Genomic DNA, 20719 nt, shown 5'->3' with positions numbered 1-20719 from the left:
GAGTAATCAAGAGATACAAAATAAATGATGGAGTGCATGTGGCCAGTAGATATTTCATAATAATTCTGTTAGGACTTTTAAGCAAAGGGCTCACTCCAATAACATCAGAAGGATCCAAAATAGAAATAGAATTTGTGTAACAATGTTGCAATGCAGGTTTTGTCTTTTATCTCCTCCCCAAACCCATGGATGCCCATGATCCAAATGCAAACATCTAATTGTTATTCTTCTCCAAATTTTTCAACTTTTCTTTCAACAAATCACCTATGGTTCCCCTCTTCATAAGATTGACAGCTCTGAAACACATTCTTTCTATCAGATGGCCCCAAATGAAGCCTACCAATACAGCACAATTATCCAGCTCCTTTTGCACTTCAGGTGGACATGGATTGGGATCATATTTAAAGATGAAGATGGAAAAGACTTGTGCGTACTATTTCCTCCATGTTATCTCCTCACAGAATCTGTGTTGCTTTCTTGAAAAGATTGAAGCCATTTTATCTAGGTACTGTTTTTGATGACCTGGACTGGCTAGTGGAAATGTACCTTTTCTTCATGAGAAGTAATGCCAATGTTGTGATAATTTATGAAAGAAATATGGGGATTTTAAGATTGTTGCTCTATCTACCAGAAATGGAATTAGTGCCTGAGGAGCCAAAAGGGAAAGTGTGGATCATGGTGGCTCAGACTGATCTTGCATCATTTTTCTATCAAAAGAAGTGGGATATCCAAGTCCTCCATGGTGCTCTGTCCTTCAGTGTTCACTCAAATGAAGTTCCTGGTTTCCAACAGTTTCTTCAGATTAGAAACCCCTTCTTATCGAAAGATGATGGTTTTATCAAAGAGGTGTGGGTACATGCATTTGATTGTACATTTCCCAAACTGCCCCTAACTGAGGAAACGGATGACACCTGCACTGGGAAGGAAAAGCTGGAGACACTTCCTGGAGCTTTTTTTGAAATGACTATGAGTAGCCATAGCTACGGTGTATATAATGCCGCCTATGCAGTAGCACATGCTATACAGGCCATGTGGTCATGTCACTTCAGACAGAGAGGAACTGTGAATGGACAGAGAGCATTCTTTCAAGATCTGCACCCATGGCAGGTAATGTAGCATATTTCGCAGTTCTCATGTTACAAGTTAGGCATTGTGCAATTATTATAGTATATTAAATCCCTTCAGCAACTCTTCTGTATGGTTTTGGGATCCATCACTGTGACTCAGGAATCTGAATGTATGAGGTCTGTCACCTGTTTAGAACAAGAAAAACAATAATAATAATTGTTCCTGTTATAAATATTTAGCAGCAACAGCAGCAGTATTAGTGATAGTTGTTGCAATAATGTCCTTTGAGAGCTGGTTTGCTGTGGTGGAAATGGCCAGACTGGAAACCAGGAGAAAGTGAGTTCTAGTTCCACCTTTGGCACAAAACCAACTGGGTGACCTTGGACCAGTCACTGTCTCTCAGTCATAGGAGGGAGGCAATGGCAAACCACTTCTGAAACCTTGGAAGGCCACTGCAGGGAGTAGTCCAAGCCATCACCAGGAGTAAACACGAACTTGAAGGCCCAATAAATAATGTCCTTTAATATAAAACCAACTTAGTGATGATTATGAGTTCTTACTAGATAGAATTGAATCTGGTTCAATACTTTTAGGACCTTCTCCTTATTTGATGCTTGGAACCCTATTTTAGAACAGAACCCATCACCTGTTCTTTATTCTCCCATGATTTGTTTACAGTAAAAATCTGGAAAAAAATTGTCTGGTTCCCATTTCAATGCATTCTTATGTTCCTACCCAAACTGCACATTCCAATTACAGTTTTGTACTTTTTATTGCAATGGCAAATAATCCACTGGTTCATTTCTCTATTTGAGTGGGGGCCAGAAGGAGATTATGAAATGGGGCCTTTTCTTACTTATTTGCAGTCAAATCTGACTGATGTGAGCATTATTGAATAGAGATTTATTATTGTTTTTTGTATCCCTTTCCATTTTTAAATTTAACAGGTAATTTTTCACTGTTGTACCTTCATGAACGTCTGTGCAGTGAAGTTCTGATGAATGAACAAATGAAGAAAAACAGAAATAATATATAATGGTGATAGGGGTTGGGATTTAAAAATGATCTCTGACATCTTTTTGCAAACTCCTGTGCTCTCCTTTGGCATGCAGCTCCACTCGTTCTTGAAAAGGGTCGTCTTTAACAATAGTGCAGGAGATCAGGTTTCTTTTGACCAGAATGGAGAATTGATAACTGGATTTGATATTGTAAACTGGGTCACTTTCCCAAACCAATCCATTCATCTCATTAAAGTTGGAAAGCTGGATCCTTGGGGTTCTTCAGGTGAGATCTTTACCATCTACGAACATCCCCTTACATGGCCCAGCAGTTTTAATCAGGTAAGTTTTGTGGGTGTTGATATTTTGTTATACTGATATTAAAAATAATTCATTTGAGTAGAAGTGTGTATGTATACGTGGTCTCTCACACTTTTTGTGTGTATGTGTTTATAGTTTATGACCGAGTTAATAAAACAAAAAATGAATTCAACATTTCTCAAATGGATATGCATCTTGAGTTTTACAGATATTGTCATTAAATAATGAAGTTTATGTTGATGGGAACGAGAAAACCCAATGGAACTAAAATGACAGATTTTACAGATTTATGTACACCTGGCAATGAATTATTAATTAATATTAAGGTTATTACATTCATGTGTGTGAAAAAGAGTTTATGACTGGAAGAAGAGAGTGAGGGCAAAAATATATTTACTGGAGAGAATTCAATAGGATTTAATACTGAGTAAACCTAAACACAATTAGTTTTAGACATTTTTTCCCCCTTGAAGAGCAGTTTTAATATATATTTTGTGACAAGATCGTATTAGTGCAATTGAATAGGCACCAGGTTAGAAACCAGGAGATTGTGAGTTTAGTCCCCCTTAAGGCAAAAAAAAAAAAAACAACTGGTTGATCTTGGGCGAGTCACTCTCTCTCATCTTAGGAAGTAGGCAATGGCAAACCACTTCTTAAATCTTGCCAAGGAAACTGAAGTGACTTCTCCAGGTAGATACCAGGAGTCAAGACTGACTTGAAGGCACACCCACAAAAACAAACACACAAACAAACTCATGAAGAATGTTGTCTTATAATGCCCTGAATATAAATCTGAATGTAATTGACTACATGACCAAAAAAAAAAAAAAATCCAAAAAACCTATAAACCTATGTAAAATATTTGTAAAACCACATGGACTTTTCTTCATTGCAAACTCCCCTATTCCATGTTTTTTACCCAGGGTATCCCCACACTATTTCTACATCTGTACCCTAAATGGCAGTGGTTAACTCTCCTTCCTGTTCCTTTACTAGGCCCTACCCACTTCTTCATGTACTGAGAGTTGCCTCCCCGGTAATTTGAAACAAAAGCAAGAAGGGAAGCAGTTCTGCTGTTACGATTGCCTCCCCTGTCCTGGAGGGAAAATATCCAGCCAGCATGATAAGAGTCTTCAGGTACAGGTGACTAAATCACCCCAAGGATGTGCCATTTAATATGGTATTAGAGGAATCATAAAGAACAGACTACATCAGTAGAGGTTTAAAAAAACGTATTCCTGGATCATCCCAAGGTACTTATGAGAGACATCCAGGAACCCTGAACAATGGTGGAGGCAGATTTTTTTGTTCCAACAAAGATAGCACTAATATCTGTATCCCAGGAACCCGAAGGAACAGAATACATCAGTAGAGATTTTTTTTAAAAAAACTATTCATTAGCTTCAAAACTTTACATAAGAAGAGGTCAGATTTTACTTGAGGGTCATAGAAAATTATGGCAAGGTCTTAATAAAATACATTTAGGAACAATTCAGGGCATCTTGCTGCATTCAAATCCTCTTTCTTCATACTGACCATTTTAGGTTTACCTTCCATTCCTTTCCTCATGAAATATCCATCCAATATTGCCTATATCCCTCAGAATTAACAAATATTGTGTGCAGCCAATAAAGGTTGGAATTAGCCCCCAGGAAAATGGGAGAACATTTGAATTTGTTCCTCTTTTGGACTCCAACTCCATTTTCTCTTGAGCACATCTTCACACAGGAGTTACTGGCTTATATGGAATGAACAGTGTAGGCTAACTTGAGGACAATAGGGAAAGAATCTCATAAAGTAACACAATAGAAAACAGGATTTACAAATGTACTTCTTAAATAAGGAAGATTCATTCATTCATTCATTCATTCATTCATTCATTCATTCATTCATTCATTTATTGCATCTTAAGGATTTGGATGTTTTATGTTCTTGATAAATATTTATCAGCATGGGATAATTTCATGGCTCAACCAGTCTGTTCATCTTTAGACGTGGATGACTGTTCTGAATGCCCACAAGATCATTATGCAAGCAAGAAGCAAGACTCATGTGCTATGAAGAAAATAACCTTCTTGTCCTATGACAATCCTTTGGGGATGAGCTTAGCTATAATGGCCCTTTCCTTTTCTGTCTTGACTCTTTTGGTGCTAGGAACATTTCTGAAACATCACAACACTCCCATTGTCAAAGCCAACAACTGGGATCTCACCTACATGCTCCTTGTCTCTCTATCGCTCTGCTTCCTCTGCACATTGCAGTTCCTCATTTCTCCTGGGAATATCATTTGCCTCCTCCGACAAATCACTTTTGCCATTGTCTTCTCTGTGGCTGTATCTTGCGTGTTGGCAAAAACCATCATTGTGCTTTTAGCATTCATGGCCACCAAACCGGGATCCCGAGTACGGAAGTGGGTGGGGAGGGATCTGGCCATCTCCATTGTCCTCTCTTGTTCCCTTATTCAAGAAGGCATTTGTACAGTTTGGATGGCAATGTCTCCTCCCTTCCCAGATATGGACCTACACTCAGAAACTGCAGAAAACATCCTGTAGTGCAATGAAGGCTCAGCTACTATGTTTTACTGTGTCCTGGGTTATATGGGCTTCCTGGCAGCTTCCAGTTTTACAGTGGCTTTTCTTTCTAGGAAACTCCCCAGCACTTTCAATGAAGCAAAATTCATCACTTTCAGCATGTTGATCTTTTGTAGTGTTTGGGTATCTTTTGTTCCAAGCTACTTGAGCACCAAGGGGAAATACATGGTGGCCGTGGAGATCTTTTCCATCTTGGCCTCAAGTGCTGTATTATTGGGTTGCATTTTTTTCCCAAAATGCTTCTTAATTTTTCTGAGGCCGCACTTAAATATCAGGGAAGAGCTAATGAGGAAAGGAATTGAAAAAAAATGACACTGAGCACGTTCTCATCTTCTTCAAAAGTAGCTTCCCCTGGTTACATACCACTCAATGTCATTTTTTACTTGAGTAGCCTATATCCCCTATCAATGAACAAAGTAAAGATCTAACTATTCTGAACTCTGAATACAGTGCGTTTGACTCCTTAGGGGACAACTATTAACCTGGAAATACTTAGAATGATTCCTGTTGTAACTTATTAATTGTCCATTAAACAATATTTTATTGATTTATTGCTGGAATGTATAAGCAGTTGCTGAGGTTTAAAACAGAAGAGGAACAAAGTTGCATGATAAAATGGGCTAAATTTTTTGGATATAATATACAATTGGAACAATGGGGAAATATGTGGATAAAAGGGTTAAAATGTACTTTGTGCTATACTTTGAAGCAGAGTTTCTAGAAAATGGTGCATAGATGGTATCTGTCACTGAAAAGATTATAAAAAATGTATAAAGGGGTTTGAAATATATGTTGGAAATGTGAACCAGAAGGGACTTTTACCATTTTTGGTGGACATGTAATAAAGCTAAACAATTTTAGACTCAAATACATATATTAATCCAGAAGATTTTGAAGGTTAATATACAGAAAAAGTGGAGAATTTCCTTTTGGAATTAAAGGATAAACAACAACAAAAAAAAGCTCACGGACCTTTCTTTCTATATTTGATAACTGCAGCCAGACTTTTATATGGTCAAAGGTGGAAAGATTTGACACTACCTACATGGGAAGAATGGATGATGAAGTTGATGGAGCTATCTGAGATGGCAAAACTGACAGCTTTGTTTAGAGAAAAAACATTGATTAATTTTAATGCCAGCTGGTAGCCCCTTTTGGACATTGTGCAGGAAAAAAAAATAAAATTATGATATATGGATTTGATGATTAGTTAAATTAATAGGTTATACAAAATATGTATGTTAAGGTATAGTTTTAGAGTAAGAGGTTATTATATGATTTATCTACATCTGCTGTATAAGAAATCAGAATTTTTCTTTTGTATTTCTTTTTTTTTCCTCTATTTTCTACCACTTTTTTTTCTTTCTTTCTTTCTCGTTTTCTTGCTTTCTGTTCTTCCTTTTGATTATTGTTGGTTTTTATCTTTTTGGTTTTTAAAACTTAATAAAGTTCTTAAAGAAAAAAAAAAGGATGCGTGAAACAGACTCAAATTTTGCATCTGAGCAAATATATACTCAATCTACAAAGGAAAGTTTGGCATATCAACCAGCAGTCACCCTAGTAGAGAGAGCCCATGTAAAAATCTCCTTATATCCTATGGTATCCCTTGGAGTTTGGTATGGTGCCCGGCACATAGTTTGGGTGCTGAGGCCTTAATTTTAAATGCTGAAAAACAAAGGTGGTGGTATTCAAGGAAAAAAGGAAAAATGCAAAAACGACAAGTTGGGAACATTATACAGGACAAGTTCCTTTTTACCACTATCTGGGCATTCTTTTTACAGCTTTAGGTTGTTGATGCTGTCATTATTGCACCCCCAAAACCAAAGTATGTTGATGTTTAGTTGGAATAAGAAAGTTTTGGTGTTCAAGGGGTGGCTGTCAAATCCTTTTGAAAAGCAAGCTACAAAACTTCCTTAATTTCTGCATTTACTAGAGATATGGGGGATTTCTACCCCTTATGACATGGAGTTTTTCCAAATAAGCTCTAGGGAACCAGCTTAGGTGTATCTAAGTGCACAAATTTTTTTGATACAGGCATGCAGAAACTGGCATATATCCAATTAAAACTGCAATGATTATATATATTCTTAACCTTTTATTTATTGTTATAGTCACTGAACCAATAATAATCTATAGGTTTTACTTGATTTCTACATATTCTAATGAATGCATGAATGAATTATAATGAATTCATTCATTCATTCATTCATTCATTCATTCATTCATTCATTATTACATTTATATGCCGCCCATCTCCCCCAGAGGATGGGTGGTTATCATTGTACTTTAATCTTGTGCTGTTTGTAATGGGCCATAGTTGAAACAATGAACAGATTGAATCAAATATTCTCAGAATCTGCCTTCAAAGTTCTTCCTCCCTAAATCATATGTAAACATAAAAAGGCTTGAAAGCATAATTCATCTCTTTATTTATTTTGTTAGTATGTGTGCCCATCTCATCTAAGTGACTCTGGGCAACTCACAACAGGTGATAAATTTTAAAAAGAGTTGTGACTGATAGTTTAGTCCAACATGCTTGCTGGGGAATTCTGGGAGTTGAAGTCTACACATCTCAAAGTTGCCACATTTGAGAAACACTGGTATAGACGAACCTACTCTAGGCCACTCACAGAACACTTATGATTGTGAGGATGTGTCACTTCTTTGGCACATAATGAACTGCTTGACAATAAAGAATAAAACTGGTCCAATGTTATTATGAGGCAGAGTGAGGCTCCATTTAGGGACCCTACTATATGTACTGAATGTACTGCCTAGGGCATCTAAACACTGCTGGAATCCATTATAGTAACTAAGAAATTATGGTTTTTATATCTATCAACCTTTCGTGCTTAACATATACCAGCTACTGGTGAATGGTACAGGCAGATACTTGCTATTTCCCAGAGTACAGTCTGGTTAAAGATTCTCTGAACAACTACTAAAAGATGCCTCTAGTGGTAAACCCACACCATCCTAGACATTAGTCCTAAAATGGTACATTTTCCAGTAAACATTCTGTTGACACTCTCTCTCAACTTCCATGATTTCCCCTTTCTATCACATAAACTTTTCATAATTTGGTTGATGGATGTTTTTCTATCAGCTGGCATCTTTCCTAACAGACATCTAGTTTGATCCATTACTGGTTGAGAAAAAGTAGTATTTAGTGGAAACAGTTCCTCAAAATACCAGAGACAGCTTGGATATTAAATACAGAGATTTTCCCTGATATGTAATTATTTAAATGACTGTGATTAATTCTGCTTCTGTAAAAACCCTTCTGGAGGCTTGGTAAACACTAGCAATGCTAAGGATTGAGACAGGATAGAATTCACAAGTATTTACAGCTTCAGTGGAGAATGGAGCACTCAAAGAAATTGATGGACATTTAAATCACAGTTGGGCAATAATGGAGAAACTTCAGAATAACATGGAAACTGGATCATTTGTAGAGAACTGGGAGCTTTGATACCAATGGCACCACTGTTGCTTTTAGTTGTGTTCTTCCCATGGACAGTATGTACGACTGAAATGGCAAAATGTACTAGCACTGAGCCACTTCCCATTGTGTACAATTATTTTCAAGGTGGTGACTTTATCATTGGTGGTATCACATCTCTTATCACCATCCCTACAATTCCTCCTATATTTGGAGAAGATCCCCACCATTCGTTCAATGATGAACCTCTGTGAGAAATCTCTCTCTTCCCCCCTCCTTCCTTTTTTCTATCTGCATGCATGTGTGTCTCCATGCGGGATTGCTCATGTAACTGATTATATTTATTTAACACAATTATTGAAAGTGATTCATATTGAAATTATGCACATAAAGTAATTATTACGTTTTGCTTCTTTTTCTGCATATGATCCTTGAGGGATGAACTAAAGAAGGACAACAGTCCAGGACAACAGTCAGGGATCTGATGCTATCCTTGGCTGGGATTAAAGCAACCGATACTGAGACTGTCTGTCTCTAGCAAATAATGAAGTGAAGTTAAACATTATAATGGCTGTTTGCCACAAAGAATAATTAGGAGAACAGATGTTAGAAGGAAAATGCACATATACCCTTAGCTTGCTAGGTAACTTAAAACATTTTTATATAAGTCAGTTCATTGATGGAATTAAAATTCTTACATTATCCTAATATTAATCTGGTCCTGTACTAAATTATATTTGATGATACATTTTGTTACCATCAGAGCACAAGGTGATAAAAATGTAACATACTTACTATATTAAAAAATAAAAGAAAATTGCCCCTTAACAGAATATAACTTTAAATTAGTCATGGAATCCAAAGGATGTCCCATAAAGTGTTCCCAAGCTAAATGAGAACAGGAGAGCATTAAAGCATTACTCAAAGCATTACTCAGGTTCAAGGGATTGTTAAGGTGGTGCAAATCTCCTTGCTTTTATTCCATCAAATAAACAGTCTTCTAAAAAAGTCTAAGGAAAGCCAATGAAAATTCTACTGAAAAGTTATTCTCAGTGTATCCAGATTACTCTTTACATGCACCATTTAAAAAATTCATGAAAAAAGAAAACTATAAAATGGTTTTAATTCCAATAAAATGATGTAAAGTGACCAAGAAAAAGTTCCATACTAGAGAATTTCAATGAAGGACAAAAATGTTAAAATGACTTTCTTACATGCAGAACGTCCTTTGATGTGGTAATTAATTCTGATTGCAGTGTTCTGACCAAGTACTATCAACATATTTTGGCTTTGGTATTTGCTGTGAAGGAGATCAATGAAACCCCTCAGATCTTTCCCAACTTCACTCTGGGCTTCAGAATCTATGATAATTATGGGGGGAGATACACAAGATATGCCACGATGGAACTTTTCTCCAGTCAGAAGAAATTCATCCCCAATTATAAGTGTGACATCCAGAACAAATTAATTTCAGTCATTGGAGCTCTGTATTCTGGAATCTCTTTCACCATGGCACATATTTTGAGTATCTACAAAGTTCCACAGGTAGGAACTACAGATAATTCACAGGACTTTAAGATCTGGTCTATAGTCCCCTGATACCAATGGGATTTGAAGTGCTTAAATATCTTTTTTTTTTAATGAAACATATAAAACAATGCCAACTTAGTAAAGAAATTATTTAGAATTTAACATAGTGATAGGGAGCCATTCTGAACATGTTAAAGTTGTTCAGTACTAAACAAATAGTCAGAACATGATAATTCTCTGATAGCTAGTAAAGTTTTCATGCAGCTGGTTATTGTAATAAATAAGCGTTGTTGTTTTTTACTGTTTCCTTAAATTTGCTCAATCAATTTGCTTATACTGATGATTGCTGTTGTTGTTCAGTCGTTAAGTCATGTCCAACTCTTTGTGACCCCATGAACCATATCATGCCAGGCCTTCCTGTCCTTCACTGCCTCCCTGAGTTTGATCAGTTTCATGCTCATTGCTTTAGTGATGCTATCTAACCATCTCATCCTCTGCCATCCCCTTCTCCTTTTGCCTTCAATTGGCATCAATTCTTCGGCACTCAACCTTCTTTATGGTCCAGCTCTCACAGCCATACATTGCTCCTGGAAAAACCATAGGTTTGATTATGAGGATCTTTGTCGGCAAGGTGATGTCTCTGCTTTTTAATATGCTATCTCGGTTTGACGTAGCTTTCCTCCCAAGGAGCAAGTGTCTGTTAATTTCATGGCTGCAGTCTCTGTCTGCAGTGATCTTGGAGCCCAAATAAATGAAGTCTGTTACTGCTTCCATTTCTACCCCTTCTATTTGCCAGGAATTGATGGGTCCAGATGCCATGATCTTAGTTTTTTTAATGTTGAGTTTCAAGCCAGCTTTTGCACTCTCCTCTTTCACCCTAATCAAGAGGCTCTTTAGCTCTTCTTCGCTTTCTGCCATTAGGGTGGTATCGTCTGCATATCTGAGGTTGTTGATGTTTCTCCCTGCAATCTTAATTCCAGCTTGTGATTCTTCCAGCCTGGCATTTCTCATGATGTATTCTGCATATAAGTTAAATAAGCAGGGTGACAGTATACAGCCTTGTCGTACTCCTTTCCCTATTTTGAACCAATTGGTTGTTCCATGACCGGTTCTAACTGTTGCTTCTTGGCCCGCATACAGATTTCTCAGGAGACAGGTAAGGTGGTCTGGTACCCCCATCTCTTTAAGAATTTGCCACAGTTTGTTATGATCCACACAATCAAAGGCTTTTGCATAGTCAATGAAGCAGAAGTAGATGTTTTTCTGGAAATCTCAAGCTTTCTCTATGATCCAGCAAATGTTGCCAATTTGATCTCTAGTTCCTCTGCCTCTTCGAAACCCAGCTTCTACATCCAGTAGTTCTCAGTTCAAGTACTGCTGAAGCCTAGCTTGTAGGATTTGGAGCATAACCTTGCTAGCATGTGAAATGAGTGCAATTTTGCGGTAGTTTGGGCATTCTTTGGCATTGCCCTTCTTTGGAATTGGAACGTAAACTGGCCTTTTCCAATCCCGTGGCCACTGTTGTATTTTCCAAACTTGCTAGCATATTGAGTGCAGCACTTTAACAACATCATCTTTTAGTATTTTAAATAACTCAGCTGGAATACTGTCATCTCCACTAGCTTTGTTGTTAGTAATGCTTCGTAAGGCCCATTTGACTTCATTCTCTAGGACGTCTGGCTCAAGGTCAGTGACCACACCAGCATGGACATCAGGGACATTACATCTTTCTTTTAGAGTTCTTCTGTGTATTCCTGACACCTCTTCTTAATCTCTTCTGCTTCTGTTAGGTCCCTGCCTGTTTTGTCCTTTATCATGCCCATCTTTGCACTAAACGTTCCTTTGATATCTCCAATTTTCTTAAAGAGATCTCTAGTCTTCCCCATTCTATTGTTTTCCTCGATTTCTTTGCATTGTTCATTTAAGAAGGCCTTCTTATCTCTCCTTGCTATTCTCTGGAAATCTGCATTCAGTTGCTTATACCGTTCCCTTTCACCCTTGCTTTTCGCATTCCTTCTTTTCACAGCTATTTGTAAAGCCTCATCAGACAGCCATTTTGCTTTCTTGCATTTCTTTTTCTTTGGGATGGTTTTAGTTGCTACCTCCTGTACAATGTTACAGACCTCCATCCATAGTTCTTCAGGCACTCTGTCTACCAAATCTAATCCCCTAAATCTATTCATCGCCTTCACTGTGTACTGACAAGGAATATGATTTAAGTCATACCTGAGTGGTCTAGTGGTTTTCCCTACATTCTTCAATTTAAGCCTAAATTTTGCAGTAAGAAGGTCATGATCTGAGTCACAGTCAGCTCCTGGTCTTGTTTTGCTGTCTGTATAGAGCTTCTCCATCTTTGGCTGCAAAGTATATAATCAATCTGGTTTCAGTATTGACCATCTGTTGATGTCCATGTAGAGTTGTCTCTTGTGTTGTTGGAAAACAGTTTTTGCTATGACTAGCTTGTTCTCTTGACAGAACTCTATAAACCTTTGCCCTGCTTCATTTTGTACTCCAAGGCCAAACTTGTCTGTTATTCTGATTAGTCCTTGACTTCCTACTTTAGCATTTCAATCCCCTATGATGAAAAGGACATCTTTTTTTGGTGGTAGTTCTAGAAGGCGTTGTAGGTCTTCATAGAACCGGTCAACTTCAGCTTCTTCAGCATCAGTGGTTGGGGCATAGACTTGGATTACTGTGATGTTGAATGGTTTGCCTTGGATACGCACTGAGACCATTCTGTTGTTTTTGAGGTTATACCCCATTACTGCCTTTCCCACTCTCTTATTGACTATGAGTGTTACTCCATTTCTTCTAAGGATTTCTTTGCCACAGTAGTAGATATAATGGTCACCTGAATTAAATTCACCCATTCCCATCCATTTTAATTAGCTGATTCCCAAGGTGTCGATGTTCAATCTTGTCATCTCATATTTGACCACATCCAGCTTGCCTTGGTTCATAGATCTTACATTCCAGGTTCCTATACAATATTGTTCGTTACAGCATCAGACCTTCTTTTCGTTTCCAGATACATCCACAGCTGAACGTCCTTTCGGCTTTGGCCCAGACGCTTCACTCTTTCTGGAGCTACTTGGAATTGCCCTCCAGTCTTCCCCAGTAGCATATTGGACACCTTCCGACCTGAGGGGCTCATACTTATACTTATATGTATACTGATGTATAAGACTACACTTCTAAACCATTCCAAGGGGTATCATTTCCATTAAATTTATAACAGCAACATACTACATTCATGTAATTTATTCTTTTTCTTTCTTGGTTGTTCAAACTTAAGTACATCAAAATTGATAAGGTGTTTTCTTAAGTTCTTGTTATAGTTTATTAAGTCAATCCTGACTCTTGGTATCCTCAGGAACAAGTCCCTGCAATTTTTTGGCAAGATTTTTGGAAGTTCCTTCTTTCTAGGGCTGATAGAGAGTGACTGGACCAAAGTCATGTTTCATGACTTAGGACCAGAACAAGTTAGCAGTTCCTAAGGTGGGATAGGAGTTCATGAACTCCTGGTTTCTCATCCAGTATGTTTGATATTCAACAAATATGGGTAAACTTAAAACACTGAAAAAAACTAAACATGTTTTTAGTTTTTCTTTTTCTTTTTTCTTAACACTTGGAAATACAGTTATGTTTATGTTCCAGTGATTAAGAGTGCAGTATGAACCCAACCAGTTTAAAAGATGGTTAAAGCAAATATAACTGTGGTAGAGAGAGAGATCCACTTTCTTACCACAGATGGAGAATGTGTTTTGATAGAGGCAGTTGGTTTCTTTCTTTCTATATCTTGTTAGTTATAGTTAGTTAGTTAAGAGAACCTGCCATCTGTGGAATGATTGCCAAAAAGCTGGATCTTTGGCTTAAAATAATTGTTTCATTATAAAGCTTTATTAAGAGCTGTTTATGGTGAGGAGACAGAGAGTAGAAGACAGAAGGAAGCCTCATGTGATGAGAGAATGATTAACAGATTTGCAAAGGTAACAGCTGAGAGCCATACAAATAGGGTGCCATCCCTGGGAACCTCCCTCAGAATGCACAGCTCTCTTATTGGAGCCCATGTCTCTACAAACCAGGAACAGCTAAAATTCCAGTAAGTGGGCTCAGTGAGGGCCAGCATAGTGTGATGGACTGGTACAGCCTTAGCCACAGAAATTCACTGGGTGTTAGCCCTTCAAAATAGACCAGACTAGGAAAGTAAAGTCATGCAGGATAATACTACTTTTATTATAAGGTGAAAGTAACAGAATCTTGCGGGTCTGAATGTGCTTTTTCCCTCCCTCCCTGTATCTTTGTGAGAACTAGTGAGGGTGTTATCTGAGAAACTTTCTTGGGTTACAGTTCTGGCCTGGACCCAGATATATTTTATCTCACTGTTGTCTTGGTTCTGCTCTTCCTCCTGCATCTCGAGGTTATTTCTTCTGCCCATTGCCCATTACATTAGGGAATATTACATTGGTCTCTCTCTCTCTCTCTCTCTCTCTCTCTCTCTCACACACACACACACACACACACACTCACACACTGTAACCTACTTTACAGATTTCTACTGTGGAAAAATAGCAAGAGGAAGCAATATGTACACTTCATTCAGCTCAACCAGATATAATGGAAGAGAACTCTAAGAAAACATATGTACATATTAATGAACAAATAAAAAATTCAGGGACATCTATTTCAAGCTGGAGTTCTCCGACATTGAAAGTCTGCCTTTCAAAAGCTGGTAATGCAGTTTTAGGAGAAAGGAGGTGAAAAAATAAGCATGACTATCTTCTTGAAACCTGTCTCGGCTATGTTGACCAAGACTGTAGAATCTATGAATTAATATCTAGCTTTACCAAAACTTTGCCACCACATTGATGCAACTTGTTTTGAGACAGAGGTAGCAATAGATACAAAATACAGTAAAAGGAATTACTTCCTGAAATTCAGGAAGGAGTGCATGTGAGCAAGTAAATATTGCACAATAACAATTTGGGGAGGCCTAATTAGTATAGTGCTCAGTCCAATCATATCAGAACAATTGTAAATGCAAAGGAACAGAATTCAGTGTCACAATGTCTTTTACCTCCTCCCCCACGTCTGGATACCCATCATCGAAATACAGCTATGCACTTGTTACTCTTATCCAAATTTTTCAACTTTCTGTTCAACAGATCACATATGGTTCCCCTCTACATAAGAAAGATAGCTCTGAAACCCTTTCTTTGTATCAGATGGCCCCAAATGAAGCCTACCAATACAGGGCAGTTGTCCAGCTACTTTTGCACTTCAGGTGGACATGGATTGGCATCATATTTAAAGATGAAGATGGAGAAAGATTTGTGCGTACTATTTCCTCCATGTTTTCTCCTCACAGAATCTGTGCTGCTTTCTTGAAAAGATTGAAGCCATTTTATCTAGATACCATTTCTGATGACCTGGATTGGCTAGTAAAAATGTACCTTTTCTTCATGAGAAGTAATGCCAATGTTGTGATAATTTATGAAAGAAATATGGGGATTTTAAGATTGTTGCTCTATCTACCGGAAATGGAATTAGTGCCTAAGGAGCCGAAAGGGAAAGTGTGGATCATGGTGGCTCAGACTGATCTCGCATCATTTTTCTATCAAAAGAAGTGGGATATCCAAGTCCTCCATGGTGCTCTGTCCTTCACTGTTCACTCACATGAAGTTCCAGGTTTCCAACAGTTTCTTCAGACTAGAAATCCTTTCTTATCGGAAGATGATGGTTTTATCAAAGAAGTGTGGGTACATGCATTTGATTGTACATTTCCCAAACTGCCTCTAACTGTGGAAAACGATGATGCCTGCACTGGGAAGGAAAAGCTGGAGATGCTTCCTGGAGCTTTTTTTGAAATGACCATGAGTAGCCATAGCTATGGTGTATATAATGCTGTCTATGCAGTAGCACACGCTATACAGGCCATGTGGTCATGTCAGTTCAGACAAAGAGTAACTGTGAATGGAATGAGAGCATTTCTCCAAAGTTTGCAGCCATGGCAGGTAATGTAGCATATTTCTCATTTTTCACCTATAAATTAGTGATTGTGCATTTATTGTAGTATATTCAATCCCTTCAGAAACTCTTCTGTATGGTTTTGGGATCCATCGCTATGACTCAAGAATCTGAATGTATGAGGTCTGTCACCTGTTTAGAACAAGAAAAACAATAATAATAGCTGTTCCTGTTATTAATAAATAAATAAGTAATATAAATATAATATTTAACAGCAGCAGCAGCAGCGGTATTAGTGGTAGTTCTTGCAAAAATGTCCGTTGAGAGGCAGTTTACAGTGGTGGTTATGGCAGCAGACTGGAAACCAGGAGACACAAAACCACCTGGGATTTCCTTGGGCCAGTCACTCTCTCTCAGTTGTAGGAGGGAGGCAATGGCAAGCCACTTCTGAAATCTTCCCAAGAAAACTGCAGGGACTACTCCAAGTCATCACCTGGAGTCAACACCAACTTGAAATCACAAAAAATAATGTCATTTAATATAAACCAATTCTCAATTACTTTAGATGGTCCAGGATGCACGATCTTTGCATTGGAATTTCTCAGTTAATCTTTCTTCAACTCTCTACACAGTTTGCTTGCTTTCTCCTGTAATTATATGATGAATTATTGATAGTGGTACTCTATTACTGCATTGAATTTAATCCGATGGAGAAACTCTTCCCTACTTTTGGAGCATGCATCATTGTAACTTAGGAATCAAAGTTTCCTATTTCCATTTAGAACCCTTTTACTGCAGTGGAGATTTATCCACTGCTTCATCTGTCCATTTGGAGGGTGCTGGAAGGGCAATTTGATATGGGGCTTTTTACAGCCTACCTACAGTCAGATTTGACAGACATCAGAGCATCATTGTCTGATGAATTATTATTGCTTTTTCTATCCCTTTCCTATTTTAAATTAAAAGAGCCTTTTTTTTTTTCATTGTTCTATCCTCATGAAATATTCTGCAATCAACTTCCAATAAATGAAGAAACACAAAAATAATATATAATGGTAATAGGGGTTGAGATTTAAGCATTATCTCTCACATCTTTATTTGCAAACTCCTCTGCTCTCCTTTGGCATGCAGCTCCACTCGTTCTTGAAAAGGAATATATTTAACAATAGTGCAGGAGATCAGGTTTCTTTTGACCAGAATGGAGAATTGGTAACTGGGTTTGATATCATAAACTGGGTCACTTTCCCAAACCAATCTATTCATCATGTTAAAGTTGGAAAGCTAGATCCTTGGAGTTCTTCAGAAGATATCTTTACCATCCATGAAGATGCCCTTACATGGCCCAGCAGTTTTAACCAGGTGGGTTTTGTGGGTGTTGATATTCTGTGTTACTGATATTAAAAATAATTCTTTTCTATACATGTGTGTATTTATGTAGGTGGTTTATCTCTCATGCTTTTTTGTGTATAGTTTCTATGTGACCTAGTTTATAAAACAAACTGAATTCATTTCTCAAAAGTCTACACCTATTAACTATTACAAATATTATCATTAAATAATCAAGTGTATGTGATGGGAATGAAAAATCCCAGTAGAACTAAAATGAGAGATTTTAGAGATTTATGTATGTCTGTTCATAAATTTTTAATTAAGATGAATATTGTTATATTCAAGTGTGTGAGAAAGAATTTTTGTGTGGAAGAAGAGAGAAAACAAGGATATATTTATTGGAAACAATTCAATGGGATTTAATAATGAGTAAATCTAAACACAGTTGGGTTTTGGACATGATATATTTTTCCCTAAAGAGCAGTTTGATGTACACTTTGTGACAACATCATATTAATCCAATTGAATAGGCACCAGGTTAGAAACAAGGAGATTGCAAGTTGAGTCCTGCCTTAGGCAAAACACCAACTGGATCATCATGTGCCAGTCACTCTCTCTCTCATCCTAAAAAGAAGGCAATGGCAAGCCACTTCTGAATACTTGCCGAGAAAACTGCAGACACTTATCTAGGCAGATACCAGGAGTCAGCTGATTTGAAGGCACACATCCATGAAGGAAATTTGCAGAAACATATAGGCTTTTCTTCATTGCGGTCTGCTCTATTCCTTAAAATGTTGATCCATAAAGGGCATGTTTTTTACCCAGGGTATCCCCACACTATTTCTACATCTGAACCCTGAATGGCAGTGATTAACTCTCCTTCCTGTTCCTTTACTAGGCCCTGCCCATTTCTTCATGTACTGAGAGCTGCCTGCCTGGTTATTTGAAGCAAAAGCAAGAAGGGAAGCAGTTCTGCTGTTATGATTGCCTCCCCTGCCCTGGAGGGAAAATATCCAGCAAGCATGGTAAGAGTCTTCAGGAACAAGTTGCTGAATCATCCCAAGATACTTATGAGACATCCAGAATCCTGAACAATGGCGGAGGCAGATGTAGTATTTAATATGGCATCAGAGGAACCCTAAAGAAGACACTACATCAGTGGAAATTTTAAAAACATATTCACTGGCTTTAAAACTTTAGATAAGAAGGATTCAGATTCACCCCAAGGGTTCAGAGTTCACCCCAAGGATGTACCATTTAATATGGTATCAGAGGAATCATAAAGAACAGACTACAGCAGTAGAGATTTAAAAACCTATTCCTGAACCATCCCAAGCTACTTATGAGAGACATCCAGGAACCCTGAACAATGGTGGAGGCAGATTTTTTTGTTCCAACAAAGGTAGCACTAATATCTGTATCACAGGAACCCTAAAGAACAGAATACATCAGTAGAGATTTAAAAGACCAATTCATTAGCTTCAAAATGTTACATAGGAAGGGGTCAGATTTTACTTGAGGGTCATAGAAAATTATGCCAAGGTCTTAATAAAATACATTTAGGAACAATTCAGGGCATCTTGCTGCATTCAAATCCTCTTTCTTCGTACTGACCATTTTAGGTTTACCTTCCATTCCTTTCCTCATAAAATATCCATCCAATATTGCCTATATCCCTCAGAATTAACAAATATTGTGTGCAGCCAATAAAGGTTGGAATTAGCCCCCAGGGAAATGGGAGAACATTTGAATTTGTTCCTCTTTTGGACTCCAACTGCAATTTCTCTTGAGCACATCTTCACACAGGAGTTACCGGCTTATATGGAATGAACAGTGTAGGCTAACTTGAGGACAATAAGGAAAGAAACTCATAAAGTAACACAATAGAAAACAGGATTTACAAATATACTTCTTAAATAAGGAATATTTATTCATTCATTCATTCATTCATTTATTGCATCTTAAGGATTTGGATGTTTTATGTTCTTGATAAATATTTATCAGCATGGGATAATTTCATGGCTCAACCAGTCTTTTCATCTTTAGACATGGATGACTGTTCTGAATGCCCACAAGATCAATATGCAAGCAAGAAGCAAGACTCATGTGCTATGAAGAAAATAACCTTCTTGTCCTATGACAATCCTTTGGGGATGAGCTTAGCTATAATGGCCCTTTCCTTTTCTGTCTTGACTCTTTTGGTGCTAGGAACATTTCTGAAACATCACAACACTCCCATTGTCAAAGCCAACAACCGGGATCTCACCTACATGCTCCTTGTCTCTCTGTTGCTCTGCTTCCTCTGCACATTGCAGTTCCTCATTCCTCCTGGGAATATCATTTGCCTCCTCCAACAAATCACTTTTGCCATTGTCTTCTCTGTGGCTGTATCTTGCGTGTTGGCAAAAACCATCATTGTGCTTTTAGCATTCATGGCCACCAAACCGGGATCCCGAGTACGGAAGTGGGTGGGGAGGGATCTGGCCATCTCCATTGTCCTCTCTAGTTCCCTTGTTCAAGCAGGCATTTGTATAGCTTGGTTGGCAACGTCTCCTCCCTTCCCAGTTATGGACCTACACTCAGAAAGTGCAGAAATTGTCCTGCAGTGCAATGAAGGCTCAGCTACTATGTTTTACTGTGTCCTGGGTTATATGGGCTTCCTGGCAGCTTCCAGTTTTACAGTGGCTTTTCTTTCTAGGAAACTCCCCAGCACTTTCAATGAAGCAAAATTCATCACTTTCAGCATGTTGATCTTTTGTAGTGTTTGGGTATCTTTTGTTCCAAGCTACTTGAGCACCAAGGGGAAATACATGGTGGCCGTGGAGATCTTTTCCATCTTGGCCTCAAGTGCCGCATTATTGGGCTGTGTTTTTTTCCCAAAATGTTTCTTAATTTTTCTGAGGCCGCACTTAAATATCAGGGAAGAGCTAATGAGGAAAGGAATTGAAAAAAAATGACACTGAGCACGTTCTCATCTTCTTCAAAAGTAGCTTCCCCTGGTTACATACCACTCAGTGTCATTTTTTACTTGAGTAGCCTATATCCCCTATCAATGAACAAAGAAAAGGTTTAACTATTTTGAACTCTGAATACAGTGCATTTGACTCCTTAGGGGACAACTATTAATCTGGAAATACTTAGAATGATTCCTGTTGTAACTTATTAATTGTCCATTAAACAATATTTTATTTATTTATTGCTGGAATGTATAAGTAGTTGTTGAGGTTTAAAACAGAAGATGAACAAAATTGCATGATAAAATGGGCTAAATTTTTTGGCTATAATGTACAATTGGAACAATGGGGAAATATGCGGATAAAAGGGTTAAAATGTACACTGTGCTATACTTTGAAGCAGAGTTTCTAGAAAATGGTGCATAGATGGTATCTGTCACTGAAAAGATTATGAAAGATATATAACGGGGTTTGAAATATATGTTGGAAATGTGAACAAGAAGGGACTTTTACCATTTT

The 20719-nt window shown here is 37.8% G+C and overlaps 1 protein-coding gene and 1 pseudogene across 1 annotated transcript; both read left to right on the top strand.

Annotated features, from left to right (window-relative positions):
- Positions 1-633: 633 nt before the first annotated feature.
- LOC148215777 (vomeronasal type-2 receptor 116-like) lies at positions 634-5290 on the top strand (annotated as a pseudogene).
- A 4531-nt stretch (positions 5291-9821) lies between these two features.
- On the top strand, positions 9822-20203 carry LOC148215776 (vomeronasal type-2 receptor 26-like). The gene is made up of 4 exons (XM_088142480.1): positions 9822-9965; positions 15116-15964; positions 18145-18271; positions 19293-20203. Exons 1-4 carry the CDS (start codon positions 9822-9824, stop codon positions 20201-20203), a joined length of 2031 nt encoding a protein of 676 aa, XP_087998606.1.
- The last annotated feature ends 516 nt before the right edge of the window (positions 20204-20719 follow it).

Source organism: Python bivittatus, unplaced genomic scaffold (genome assembly GCF_059951505.1).
Source record: "Python bivittatus isolate LINGU-HERP-01145 unplaced genomic scaffold, Pbiv_v1 ctg000440_np1212, whole genome shotgun sequence".
Taxonomy (NCBI): Eukaryota; Metazoa; Chordata; class Lepidosauria; order Squamata; family Pythonidae; genus Python; species Python bivittatus.
This window is presented reverse-complemented; position numbering and strand designations above follow the sequence as displayed.

What these genes read in the sequence shown, in the direction of transcription:
- LOC148215776 (XM_088142480.1), top strand. Translation starts at nt 9,822, where the DNA reads ATGGAACTTTTCTCCAGTCAGAAGAAATTCATCCCCAATTATAAGTGT. An exon ending in AAAGTTTGCAGCCATGGCAG is followed by an intron (nt 15,965 to 18,144) that starts GTAATGTAGCAT and finishes TTCCTTTACTAG; the next exon opens with GCCCTGCCCATTTCTTCATG. An exon ending in GAAAATATCCAGCAAGCATG is followed by an intron (nt 18,272 to 19,292) that starts GTAAGAGTCTTC and finishes TTTCATCTTTAG; the next exon opens with ACATGGATGACTGTTCTGAA.